Genomic DNA, 14,543 nt, shown 5'->3' with positions numbered 1-14,543 from the left:
ATACACAGAAGATGCAAGTACTTAAGATAAACTACATTTGCCTTGTATTCCTTAGTGTACATCCCATGAAAAAGAAAACATTCCTTTATAACAGAGATTTTAAACCAGAGTGCAAGAAGACGCACACTAGTGTGCCGCAAGAATTTTTAAAACATGCAATACCTGACTATTTAGTCAGGGGCACTGACCTATTTTCCCTTCGACTATCAAAAAGAAAAATGACAATAGCCAACACAACAATAGCCGTCCAATATGAATGAATCAAAATCATACCTATTTTTTTGGTCAAATTGGCAAAAAATATAATCTATGTTTTGGTGTGCCACAAATTTTTAGTAATTATGTGTGCCACGAGATGAAAAAGTTTGAAAATCGCTACTTTATAACGTATCTTACATGAGCTCACTAGCCCACAGAAGTCTACAAGTATAATATCCACTGATTAGGCTTAAGAGAAGCAACAGTTTTAAGATCTTGAATGTAAATGTTTTGTATGTAAAAAGAACTAAATTTCTAAGATAGACTTGACACTTAAAATGTTCAATGAAACTCCATTATAAAGAACCCCATTAGTATAGATTATTTAAAGTAGTAATATCATTTCTCCCAAATACAATGATATACTTCGAATACTAATATAAAATATATTTCTAATAGAAAGTTGTATCTTCCCTCCCAAGACCACCTAATTTTATAGTACTAAACAGAGGCTATACATCTAATATAACCTATATGATACTCTACAACAAAAATTTGCAGGTTATAATCTGTATCTGGTTTGTTATTCTAAAACAATATCCTGCATATTTTACAAAGATAGATTGCATGCATTATTTTACATAAGCAATAAGCCAATTGACAGCAGAATTTTCAGAAAAAGCAAACAAACCTCTTTTAAACTATAAGATTTAAGGGGATTTTAATTCAGACCATAGAAATACAATTATTTTAAGAATAACTCTTAGTGCTAGTAATCAAAGTATTTCCATAATAAATGTAGTTTTCACAATCGTGACTATAAACACTGTATTTGTTTGCTTTTTTTTAAGACTTCTTCATTCCCCCAATAATATGTTTTGGAGCTCCAATGTGGCTAGATTTTTGGAACTGGGATATGTGAAAAATAATTTTTAGATTCTGTTAGCGATTTGGAAACTTCATGAAATATCAAGCACCCTTCCACTGAAATTCACATGAAGACTATTGTGGGCTTTTTGTTTGTTTGTTTGTTTGTATTTTTAAAAAGCAGTTCTTATAAGTAGGCCTAATGTTAGAAAATGATATTTTTAAGTTGTAAGCATAAAAGAATTTTTTCCACTATCCCAGATATAACAAGTGTTATAAATATAGTTGAAATACCATTAAGACAAAACCGAACCATTTCAATGCCCTATTTCAAGTCACAGGTTGGAGCTCCAGAACTTACCATGGGGGAGAAAAGGTCCTAAGGAACCTAAAAAGATAAAGTAATGCTATTAGTTTTATAATCAAGACATTTTAGATTAAGTATGGATTCTGAAATACAGAATATATTCATTTTACTAAAACATGTAAATAATCTGTAGTTTTAAATAATCTGTATTATTAACTACATGTCAGTAACTGGTAGTTTAAAGAAAAATCATAGTTATCTCACATTTCCAACTTTCAGACATGTCTTCTGTCCTATTTTTAATAAAAATAATAAAAAAACCAGATTGAACTAACCAATATTTAAATTTCCACCATTTTTTAAGAAACATTTAAAAATACTTTAGTAATTGTGACATTAAATTTTAAATACAAGCAGAAAACCTGAATTAATTTATAAAAATAATTAGGACATAACAAATAAACTTTTCTCACAGTTCATGCTACTGTAAATGAATACGGGTAGCTGCCTATTTACTCTACTTATTAAATTTAAAAATTCTGCTCTTTCAACACCCCAGAACCATAGTTTCATAATTATTTCAGTCATATATTTATCCATAAATAATAAGATTTAAGAAATTTTAATTGCTAACAACATTTAATTATGAAAGTATTAGGGAAAATTTAAACTATGACTCTAGATTTCTGAAAAGGGTCAAGGTTATATAATTTAAAAAGATGTATAACATTTTATTCCACACAAATTAACCTAGTCTGAAATTCAGAGAACAATTTTCATGCCAATGTTATATACCATATACTCTCATCAAAATTTCTTTATCCCAATTCTTATTTAGAGATTGAGGATAACAGACCTCTAATTCTTTTTTATTTTAAATATATTTTTATTGATTTCAGACAGAGAGGAAGGGAGGGGGGGAGAGAGACAGAAACATCAATGATGAGAGAGAATCATTGATTGGCTGCCGCCTGCAAGCCCCCTACTGGGGATCAAGCCCGCAACCCAGGCATGTGCCCTTGACCGGAATCGAACCTGGGACCCTTCAGTCCTCAGGCCAACGCTTTATGTACTGAGCCAAACCAGCCAGGGCAGACCTCTAATTCTTTAAAAATATTAAATAATTATGACACTTTCCAGAAAGAGAACACGCATTATCTTTCCCATCTCTCTGTCTAAATAGGTAACATTATCATTACCTGTACCTGTACACATTTACCATGTAAGTATAAATATTTTAATTCATCTTCACTCTAATAATTTTCCTACATGGAAAAATGAATTCTAGGGCAAGAAATATATGTCTTCAAATATTATTACAATTTTACATTTTATTACACGTACGTCAAACAATAGTTAAAAGAAGGTAGAAAAGAAAAATCAGTACATACTAAGTTGCAGAGCTTTTTCCAAGCCTTCATAATAACACCAATTTTCCGCATTCCGATCAATCAGATTTTTGAATACTTCACTGGCTTCTTTTAATCTTCCCAATTTCAACAGCATTTCCCCTAAAATTAAGTTTAAAGTCACAATCATTTAACTTAAACATTAAATACCTTTCTGATCCCAGAGATTTCACTAAACATTATTAGTATAGTAGATATTTATGGAAGACAGGACTGTATGTGCCTCCCTCTGGGGTAGATTGCAGTTCATATACAACTAAACATAGATTAATTTACAGCTTGCCTTCAGAAACGAACCTTCATTTACACATTCTACTAAACTAACACTAGAGGCCCAGTGCACAAATTCATGCATGGGTGAGGTCCCTCAGCCTGGCCTGCAATCGGGGCTGATCATGGCCACGGGAGGTTGGCCAGGAGAGGGGCCACAGGAAGTTGGCCAGGAGAGGGGCCACAAAAGGTTGGCCAGCTGGGAGGATGGGCCATGGGAGATTGGCCAGCCAGGGGGAGGGACCACGGGAGGTTGGCTGGCCGCGGGAGGTTGGCTATGGGAGCGCACTGACCACCAGGGGGCAGCTCCTATGTTGAGTGTCTGTCCCTGGTGGTCAGTGCATGTCACAGCTACCAGCCGGTTGTCTGGTCGTCCAGTCGCTTAGGCTTTTATATATATAGGTTGCCAGCACGCGTCATATGTACCGGCCAGTCAGTCGGTCAGACTGCCAGTGTGTGTTATATGTACCGGCCAGTTGGTCGGTCGGACATATGTATGGTCAGTCACTTAGGCTTTTATATAAATAGATTCATTTTTGGCTCCCTACAATATCCCAAATACACATGTAGAATATTAATTTGTTAGTAAAAGTCTGCATTACGCGTATTTTATATACCCTTCACAAGACTAGAGGCCTGGTGCACAAATTCGTGCATGGGTGGGGGTCTCTCAGCCTGGCCAGTGATCGAGGTCTATCAAGGGGCCAGCTAGCCGGGGGCAGGGCCCCCGGGATGTTGGCTGGCCAGTCCCCCAATTGGGGCCTATTGGGGGGGCTGGCCGGCAGGGGGGAGGGACTGTAGGAGGTTGGCTGGGGGGGGGGGGCCGCAGGAGGTTGGCTGGGGGGGGGGGGGGGGGCACAGGAGGGTGGCTGTGGGGCACACTGACCACCAGAGGGTAGCTCCTGCATTGAGCATCTGCCCCGTGATGGTCAGTGTGTGTCATAGTGACCAGTCATTCCCAGTCTTTATGCTGTTAGGGTCAGTTTGCATATTACCCTTTTACTATATAGGATAGAGGCCTGGTGCACGGGTGGGGGCTGGCTGGTTTGCCCTGAAGGGAGTCCCGGATCAGGGTGGGGGTCCCGCTGGGGTGCCTGGCCAGCCTGCGTGAGGGGCTGAGGCCATTTTCAGGCTGGCCACACCTCCTTCAGGGTGAGGGTCCCCACTGGGGTGCCTGGCCAGCCTGGGTGAGGGGCTGATGGCTGTTTGCAGGTAGGCCAAGCCCCCCAGTGGGGACCCTCACCCCATGGGAGTGTGGCCAGCCTGGGTGAGGGGCTGAGGGCTGTTTTCAGGCTGGCCACACCCCCAGCCCCTCCTTGAGAGGAGGCCACACAGGCTGGAAGCAGGTATCTGGGATTTATTTATCTTCTATAATTGAAACTTTGTAGCCTTGAGCGGAGCTCAGGTCCGGCAAGGGCAGGCGGGAAGTTTGACTTCCTCCATCACTAGGGCGACCCAAGCCTCCTGCTCGCTCCAGCTCCGTGGCCGCCACCATCTTTGTGATGGAGTGAGGGTGTGATGGTTAATTTGCATATTACTCTTTTATTAGATAGGATTGTTAATGAATTCTAATGAAATATCCCTATCTTCCTACTGCACAATTTAAATGTACTTTTCCTGATAAGTTCATATATTAAGCAATTCTTCATTCAATGCTCTCAATTTCCTTTCCAGGTCACTAAAATTTGAATCAACTTGTAAAAAGTAACACTAAACCCCACTTCACAGCAAGAAACCACACAAACCATGTTCACATGTCGGACACCTACAAGGTTCAATTTTTATGTGGCTTTCAAGAAGCTACACAAGTTGAAAGGGGGCATGGGGAATGAAGATCTAAACTTTTCAAACATAACAGAAAGCACACCTAGTCTAAGATAAACGGAAGATTCTCAGAAAGAAATATCTCAACTTCCCATCCCTAAAATTTCCCATTCCCCAAATAATCCACTTCAAACAAATAATCCTCTGAAATGTCTTTAAGTCATACTATTTCAGCTTTCATCATCTTAGAGAAGGCAGCATATAACAGTGGTGATTATATACTATTATTTTACTACTTATATATGATATATATTATTCAAGCTGCATGTTGTTATACATTTGTCAAAACCAAGAGGGTATAGTAAAACTAACTAGATGTAATTACTAATGTTACCAATTTCTAGCTCTGAACAAGTTACAAACTTCCAATGTCCATTTCCTTGCCTCTAAAATATCAACTACCTTAATCCACTTCTGTGATAATCAAAGGAAATAATTTACTTAAAATGGTTTAGCACAATGCCTGGCACAAAGTGAATACATGTAAACATTTGCTACTTAAAACTATAAACATGCCCCATTCCTCCAGAATTAACTTCTGGTCAGTCTAATTTTTACCCTGTTGACACTATTCTTCAAGTCCAAACATTTTATTATCTGCTACTACTATACGGTAAAGGTTATTACTATAGGATTATATGGGACAAATAAGTACACTTGCATTTTTTAAAAATAAAAATCTCTAACTTTAACAGTTCTTAAAATTATTTTAATATACTAATGGATACAAAAGACATAAATGTATAAATATCAAAATCTCTGGGCCTGCAAACTTCACTGAAAAAATAAAAATAACATATCCTGTCTCTATAAGCAATACAAAATATCGGCTTTATATTCAAATTGATGACCCCCAAATGACCCACATTACCAATATATACTGCAATTTGCAGATTTTTTAAACCAGAATTGACCATACTATAGCATATCTACTTTTTTTTTTAAAAATATATTTCATTGATTTTTTACAAAGAGGAAGGGAGAGGGATAGAGAGCCAGAAACATCAATGAGAAAGAAACATTGATCAGCTGCCTCCTGCATGGCCCCCACTGGGGATGTGCCCGCAACCAAGGTACATGCCCTTGACCGGAATCGAACCCGGGACCCCTGAGTCCACAGGCCGACGCTCCATCCACTGAGCCAAACCGGTTCTGGCGCATATCTACTTTTTAATCCCTGCATTCCCTAGTAATACTATAAGACAAAGACAGAGAAACAGAAAAAGCAACCTAAGAGTTGAGATTTAATCAGGAAATAGCAATACATCAGAACATAAAAATAATTGCCTTTTTATTTTCTCCCATCAATTACAGGTAATAGAATAAGAAAGAAACCAGAATATTATTTATCCACATTTTACCAATAGTATGAAAAATAGCACTGTAGTCAATATTGATATTAATACTATTTACAATAAAAACTAAGTCAGTCAGTTGCTATATATTAACAAGTGTCAAATATAGCAGTTAAAAGTAAGGGCTCATGAAAAGACATGAAGAAAACTTAAATGCATATTACTAAGTGAGAAAAGTCAATCTCAAAAGGCTACATACTGCATAATTCCAAATACATGACATTCTGGAAAAGGCATAACTATGGAGACAGTAAAAGGATCAGTGGTTGCCAGGGATGGGAGCAAGGAGAAATGAATAGGGAGAGCACAGAGGATTTTTAGGGCGATGAAACTAGTACTCCATATGATACTATAATGGTGGCTGCATGTTATTATACATTTGTCAAAACCAAGAGAGTGTGCAACACCAAGAACTAACAAAAATGTCAACTTTATAGACTTCAGGTGGTAATGATGTGTTACTGTAGGTTCATTAATTGTAATACATAGCCCTAGCTGGTTTGGCTCAATGAAGAGAGCGTCAGCCTACAGACTGAAGGATCCTGGGTTCAATTCTGGTCAGGGGCACTGCCGGAAGCCGGTCCATCCTTGCTGTTTCAAGGGACCTGGCGTATATAGCATACTGTTCTTGATATGTTTGCTCCCCTTAGTGCTATGAGTTTTAACGAAGGTCACCTCTCAGAGAAAGGTTGTTTCCCCAGGTAGGAATTTTCCCCTGAAGTTAGGGAGGGAATAAAACCCCTTAACTAAGTGCCAGGCGGGTAATTAATCACTTTAACTACGAACAATCATGCTTAAGCTACATAATCTTTACTCCCTGGAATGGAGATAAGAAACGCCCTAACCTTTGGAATAGAGATTGATAGGATTGGAATCTACTGGTATAAATACAGATGTAACAAGACAACAGGACAGAGCTTGGCTGGAGAAACTAGACAGAACCTGGCTCAAGAACCTGGCCACAGAACCTGGCTAGAGAACCTAGTGGAGAACCAAACCAGAACCTGGCTACAGAACCTGGCTACAGAACCTGGATAGAACATGGCAAGAGAACCTGACTAGAACCTGGTGACTGAACCTGGCTGGAGAACCTAGCGAAGGAACATGGCTACAGAACCTGGCTGGAGAACCTAGCGAGGGAACATGGACACAGAACCTGGCTGGAGATCCTGACCAGAACTTGGCTAGAGATCCTGGCTAGGCTGCTGATCAACTGAACGCTGTCTCTGTGTCATTCCTTCTTCGCCGACTCCGTCCACACCTTTGGGGACCCCTGGGCCTGCTGGGGTTGGACCCCAGCAACTGGCGCCCGAACAGGGACCCCTAGGTAAGCCCCACTCTCGGGATGGATAGGACTCCACCGTAGGAAGAGGGTGGATAGTCTTCGCTGACTCCTTCCACACCTTTGGGAACCCCTGGAACAGGATTCCCCTAGGTAAGGGCCCCACCCCCCCATTGAGAACCCCACACTCGGGACGGATAGGACTCCACCAAGGTACTGCAGACCCCCCTATAGAGGATAAGTAGGGTAAGAAGGTGGATAGTACAGAACTTAGATTGAGAAGATGTGCCATACTGAGTCCAAAGAAAGAAGACTCTGTATTGATTCTTAGATTGAGAAGATGTGCCATACTGAGTCCAAAGAAAGAAGACTCTGTATTGATCTTTAGATTAAGAAGATGTGCCATACTGAGTCTAAAGAAATAAGACTCTGTATTGATCTTTTAACACATATGCTTGCTAGCAGAGGAATTAAGGTTACTCCCAGTCAGACAGAACGTTTTATACAAGAAGTATGTCCATGCTTTTCTGAGGAAGGAAAGGTAAATGTAAAGGCATGGGAGGAGCAAGGCCCAAGGAGCCTTATCCTTAACCCCACTGCAGCCTTTCCACCCTGGGAAAGTGCAGGATTGGCAAGTTCTCCCTGGGGTGATAGATCAGGACTCAGGTAATAGCGGAAAGCGCCAATCCTACTCTTAAAATGGATACAAGAGAGGATTTGGGGTTTTTCTTTTTAATGTCTGCTTTTAAAAAATAAAAAAGGGGGAATTTGCCGGAAGCTGGTCCATCCTTGCTGTTTCAAGGGACCTGGCGTATATAGCATACTGTTCTTGATATGTTTGCTCCCCTTAGTGCTCTGTGTTTTAACTAAGGTCACCTCTCAGAGAAAGGTTGTTTCCCCAGGTAGGGATTTTTCCCTGATGTTAGGGAGGGAATAAAACCCCTTAACTAAGTGCCAGGTGGGTAATTAATCACTTTAACTACAAACAATCATGCTTAAGCTACATAATCTTTACTCCCTGGAATGGAGATAAGAAACGCCCTAACCTTTGGAATAGAGATTGATAGGATTGGAATCTACTGGTATAAATACAGATGTAACAAGACAACAGCACACGGTACCTAGACACAGAACCTAGACACAGAACCTACACAGAACCTAGAGACAGAAGAACTTCGCTGGAGAGAACATGGCAAAAGATCCTGGACAGAAACTGGCCACAGAACCTAGAGACAGAACCTAGCGAGAGAATCTGGCTGGAGAACCTAGAGACAGAACCTGGCTACAGAACCTGGATAGAACATGGCAAGAGAACCTGACTAGAACCTGGTGACTGAGCCTGGCTGGAGAACCTAGCCAGAACCTGGCTAAAGAATCTGGTGACCGAACCTGGCTGGGGAACCTGGGGAACCTGGCTATTGAACCTAGCAAGAGAACATGGACACAGAACCTGGCTGGAGATCCTAATCAGAACTTCGCTGGAGATCCTGACCAGTACTTTGCTAGAGATCCTGGCTAGGCTGCTGATCAACTGAACGCTGTCTCCGTGTCATTCCTTCTTCGCCGACTCTGTCCACACCTTTGGGGACCCCTGGACCTGCTGGGGTAGAACCCCAGCAGGGCACATGTCCAGGTTGCGGGCTCAATCCCCACTAGGGGATGTGCAGGAGGCAGCCAATCAGTGATTTTCTCTCACCATTGATGTTTCTCTCTCTCCTCTCGCTCCCTCTCCCATCCTCTCTGAAATCAATAAAAATATTTTTTAAAGTTAAAATGTACTTTAAAAAAATTATAATAAATATACCACTCTGGAGGAGGATATTTATAGTGGAGGAGACTATGCATGAGTAGGGAAATACAGTATATGGGAAATCTCTGTACCTTCAACTTGATTTTGCTGTGAAACTAAAACTATTCTAAAAAAGTCTATTAAAAAAAAAAACATTTTAGAATAAGGGCTCTGAAGTCAAAAAGATGTGCTTAGAAATTAACTCTACCTCCCTAGCCAGTTTAGCTCAGTGGATAGAGTGTAGGCCTGCAGACCAAAGGATCCTGAGTTCGATTCTGGTCAAGGGCACATACCTTGGTTGCAGGCTCCTCCCTGGCCTAGGCCCTGGTCAGGGTGCAAGCAGGAGGCAACCAATCGATGTGTTTCTTTCACATCGATGTTTCTCTCTGTCTTTCCCTCTCTCTCCCACTCTCCCTAAAAATTAATGGAAAAATACCGAGTGAGGATTAACCAAAAAAAAAAAAAAAAGGAAAGAAAGAAAAGAAATTAACTCTAGAACCTAAAAGGTGGGGTGACTCTGGACAACTCCTTAATATCTCTTAACCTTAGTTTCCTCAGCTATAAAATGGAAATAGTAAATAGTACCCATGTTAGAGGTGCTAAATATTTAAGTGAAATAAAGCAGTTTAAGCAATTACCATGCCCTAAAACACAGGAAAAGTAAATAAATGTTAGCTTTTATTAAGTTTTAAAAGTCCTACAACTATACGAACTTTAATTTTAAACTAATGATTTTAGTTGGACATTCTATTTAATACAGTATTAATGAAATGAGTAATTGATGAACAAAGCTTTGTTAAGAAAAAATGTTGCTAACCCTTTGATGAACGTTTTTAACAAACTATCAGGACCCTGCCTTCCTAATTAGCCCATAATGATACTTGACTTCCTGATAATCCCAAGTATCAATTATTACTCTCATTATATTTTACTATACATGAATAGATACAGATAAAGATATAGACATACAAATATAGAGGGGTAAAATATAAAGGTAGTATAATGTTCTGCTTAAGAAAATGAAATCTGAAGTCAAACTTCTTGGCCTCATATACAGCACTATACCCAGCTTACCTAGCTGTGTGACTTCGGGCAAGTCACTTAACTCTCTGTTCCTCAGTCACCAAACTCTAAAGTGAATATAACAACTACATCATAATAATAAGTGTATAGAATATTACCTAAAACATAAGTCTTATTTAAGTGTTAAGACAGAATAAAGTATAGTTTTAGTTCTTTTCTTTAATTAAAAAGAAAAGGCAGGTCAACTAACCTTTAATTTCTTCCACTGAAAGTTTATCACATATTTGTTTTTCATATGTTTCTATATGTTCTAAAGATTCCTGAAATAGATCTGCTTCTCGCATCACTTGATTCTGGTATAATATCAGTTCACTATATTCATAGTCAATTTTGTTGAGAGGAACCTAAAAATAGAAAGGACCAAATTATCATGTTTATATAATTATAGAAAGCAATTTCAGATCTTTAATTTCACTGCTTTCTAAGGAAAGCAATTCACACAGATTTAAAAAAGCAACCCATGAACAATTATAAATAGAAGAGTAATTAATAGCAAAGATTAATACATTCTTTAAAATAAATACTAGTAAAGGGGTAGGACTCTGGTATAGAGCAAATTGAACAGGTCCTATACACCCAAAAAAGTATAAAAATTGGTTAAAATCCTAAGGAATCTACATTAAAAAACCTACTAGAACTCATCAAGGAGTTAGGCAAGATGACAGAAAAAATCAATATACAAAATCAATTATATCTCTATATTATAGTAACAACCTGAAAATTAAATAATTTCATTCATAATAGCACCAAAAAGAACAAGATATTTAGGAATAAATTTAAGAAACAAGATCTAAACACCCTGCACCCTCCCCCGTGGGTAGGGCTCAGTGGTTGAGCGTCGACCTATGAACCAGGAGGTCACAGTTTGATTTCTGGTCACGGCACATGCCAAGGGGTTTCAGGCTCGATCCCCAGAAGGGGCGTGCAGGAGGCAGTTGATCAGTGATTCTCTCTCATCATTGGTGTTTCTAACTCTCCCTCTCCCTTCCTCTCTGAAATAAATTTAAAAAATTTTTAAAGTAAAGAAATAAGATCTATATACTGAAGACTACAAAATATGCTGAGAAATTACAGACAAACCTAAATAAATGGTGAGATACTACACTCCACAGTAATGGATCAGAATACTCAATGTTTTGATGGCAATTCCAAATTGATCTATAAATTCAATGCAATCCCTACCAAACTCACAGCAAGCCTTTTACAGAAATTTATAAGCTAATCCTAAAATTCAAATGGAAATAAAAAAAAACCCTACATGGCAAAAAAAATTTGAAAAAGAACAAAGTAGGAGGACATGTGTTTCACATCTCAAACTTACTACAAAGCTACAAAAATTAATGCAGATCAGTGGAACAGATACCTATACAGATCAGTGGAACAGAATAAAAGGTCCAAAAATAAGCTAGTATATTCTTGTCAACTGATTTTTTTACAAAGGTGCCAAGGCAATTCAATGAAGGAAGAATAGTCTTCTCACAAATAATAGTGGAACAATTAAATTAAGTATGCAAGGAAAGACCTTAGACTCATAATTCATACCATACACAAAAATTAACTCAAAATCGATCATACACCTAAATGTAAGCAATAAAAGTATAAAAGAAATCTTAGAATAGAAGAAAAAATTCTTTGTGACCCCATGTATAAAAGAAAAAAATTAATAAATTGGACTTCATCAAAATTAAAAAATTTTTCTCCTTCAGAAGACACCATTAATAACATGAAAATACAAGCTACAGATTGGGAGAAAATATTTCCAAATAATATACCTGATAAGGAACTTGTATTAAGAATATATAAAGCACTCTTACAACTCAGTTGTAAGACAAATAACCCAACTTAAAAATGGGCACAAAATTTGAATAGATATTTCATCAAAGAAGAAATATAAATGGCTAATAAGAACATAATAAAATGGTCAATATCATTAGTTGTTAGGAAACTGTAACAGGAAATGAATAAGCTATACTTATAGAAAGCTACCCATATTAATCTTAACAAATGTTAAACCCAGCTTGTTACTCTAACCCCTGATTTTTCTCAAAACTAGAGCTTACATGTTAAAAGGTGTTTTTTAGTATACTTCACAATCCAGCAGTTTCAGTTCCTGTGTGAACCTAAGGAGCAGCCTCACCTTCAAGGCTCTGGTTAATGCCAACTGCCCAGACACAGGAATTCACTGACAAAAAAAACCAGATGGCCAACTCAAGGATGCTGAGTTAAAAATCCATATCAGGACCAGCAAGAACACTGCCTGCATATCTACAGCCCCTCCCCCTGATCTCTGTTCTGCTTTCCTTCTCCCTCCTTTTGAAAACCTCTGCCTGCAACAAGATCTTAAGATGGGTTTTTGAGGACTGGGGAGAGTTCCCCATCTTCTCAAGATGCCAGCACCTGTCTCACAAGTTTGGCTTTCATTGCTGCAGGCAGAATTCAGATTTCAGTTACAATACATGAAAACAGATACACATCCACTAAGATGACTATCATCAAAAAATCAGACAATAAAAAATTAGACAATAACTGGTGCTGCGGATGAGTAGAAATTGGAACCCTCATACATTATTGGAGGGAATACAAAATGCTTCAGGAAAACAACTGGGCAGTTTATTAAAAAGTTAAATGAAGCCCTGGCTGGTGTATCTCAGTGGTTACAGCGTCAGCCCAAGCAACAAAGAGTTGCAGGTTCAGTCCCCGGCCCCAGTCAGGGAGCATGAAGGAAGCAATCAAAGTGTCTCTCTCACATCAGTATTTCTCTCTTTCTCTTTCTTTCTCTCTCTTTCTCTCTCTCTCTCTCCCCCCACCCCCTTTTTCTCTTTCTCTCTCCTCCCTCCCTCCCTCCCTTTCACTCTCTCTTGCAGTTGTAAAAAAAAAAAAGAACTCTTACCATTTGCAACAGCATGAATGGACCTAGAGAGCATTATGCTAAGCGAAATAAACCAGTCAGAGAAAGATAAGTATTACATGATCTCACTCATATGTGGAATCTAATGACCAACATAAAATGATGAACAAAAACAGACCCAGAGACATAGAAACGTCAAACAGACTGTCAAACCACAGAGGGAAGGCAGGAGAGAGTGTAGGGGGGGTGGGGAAGAGATCAACCAATGAACTCATATGCATATATGCATAACCCAAGGACAGAGACGATGGGTAGTGAAGGCTTGGGGGGGGGGGGCGGCAATGGGGGGGGGGAGGGACATATGCAATACTCTCAACAATGAAGATTTGTTTTTAAAAAAATCAATGGAAAAAATATTCTCGGGTGAGGATTAACAACATCAAAAAATGTTATGGTACTTCCGGACATGGACTAAAGTGTAGTTATGAAAATATAAGTATGCCCTTTATGTACTGAAAGGGAAGACACTCCCAAATAAATCAAGTGGAAAAATAACAGTGACTCTAGTATGTTACCATTTTTGTTATGCCCTAACCGGTTTGGCTCAGTGGACAGAGCATTGGCCTGCGGACTGAAGGGTCCCAGGTTCGATTCCGGTCAAGGGCATGTACCTTGGTTGCGGGCACATCCCCAGTAGGGGGTGTGCAGGAGGCAGCTGATTGATGTTTCTCTCTCATCAATGTTTCTAACTCTCTATCCCTCTCCTTTCCTCTCTGTAAAAAATATTTTTTTTTAAAAATTGTGGGGGTTGGGGGGACAATGGGGAGATAAGGACACATATGTAATACCTTAATCAATAAAGAAAAAAAAGGTTAAATATATATTTACCAAAAATACAATTTCATTCTTAGATATATACCAGAGAGAAATAAAAACATATATACACACAAAAATGTGTACACAGATGTTCATAACAGCATTATTCATAATAACAAACTAAAATCAATCCTTGTGTTCACCAATTAATGAATACATAAGCAAAGTGTCATATATCCATAATAAAATAGTATTCAGCATTAAAAAGGAATGAACTACCAATATATGCCCTAATACGGATGAATCTCAAATACATGCTAGAGAATAACAGAATCTAGAGACAAAACACTACATTATGATTGCCTTTATATTATTGCATGTCCATTACTTATACATATGGAGAACTATATTATTCTACAAGTCTTCTCTGAACTAGACTCTGGGATAGAGATAGAACAAAGAGGACTTGCCATACAAACTCTGTATTGAGATTTA

At 38.7% G+C, this 14,543-nt stretch overlaps 1 protein-coding gene across 5 annotated transcripts in view; it reads right to left on the bottom strand.

Annotated features, from left to right (window-relative positions):
• The window catches only part of NAA16 (N-alpha-acetyltransferase 16, NatA auxiliary subunit), a 92,172-nt gene that overhangs the window by 54,458 nt on the left and 23,171 nt on the right, over positions 1–14,543 (bottom strand). For 3 of the 5 annotated variants that reach the window (XM_036296718.1, XM_036296720.1, XM_036296721.1), the window contains 3 exons: positions 10,575–10,728; positions 2,764–2,883; positions 1,427–1,453 (listed from right to left, as the gene is read on the bottom strand). In XM_036296718.1, the coding sequence (XP_036152611.1) occupies positions 1,427–1,453; positions 2,764–2,883; positions 10,575–10,728 (301 nt within the window). Of the gene's footprint in view, positions 1–1,426; positions 1,454–2,763; positions 2,884–10,574; positions 10,729–13,274; positions 13,326–14,543 lie in introns of those variants that run through there. The other 2 variants (XM_036296722.1, XM_036296719.1) reach the window with 2 other exon arrangements.

This window comes from Myotis myotis, unplaced genomic scaffold, assembly GCF_014108235.1.
Source record: "Myotis myotis isolate mMyoMyo1 unplaced genomic scaffold, mMyoMyo1.p scaffold_m19_p_3, whole genome shotgun sequence".
NCBI lineage: Eukaryota > Metazoa > Chordata > Mammalia > Chiroptera > Vespertilionidae > Myotis > Myotis myotis.
Note: the sequence above shows the minus strand (reverse complement) of the source record. Positions and strands in the feature narration are given on the sequence as shown.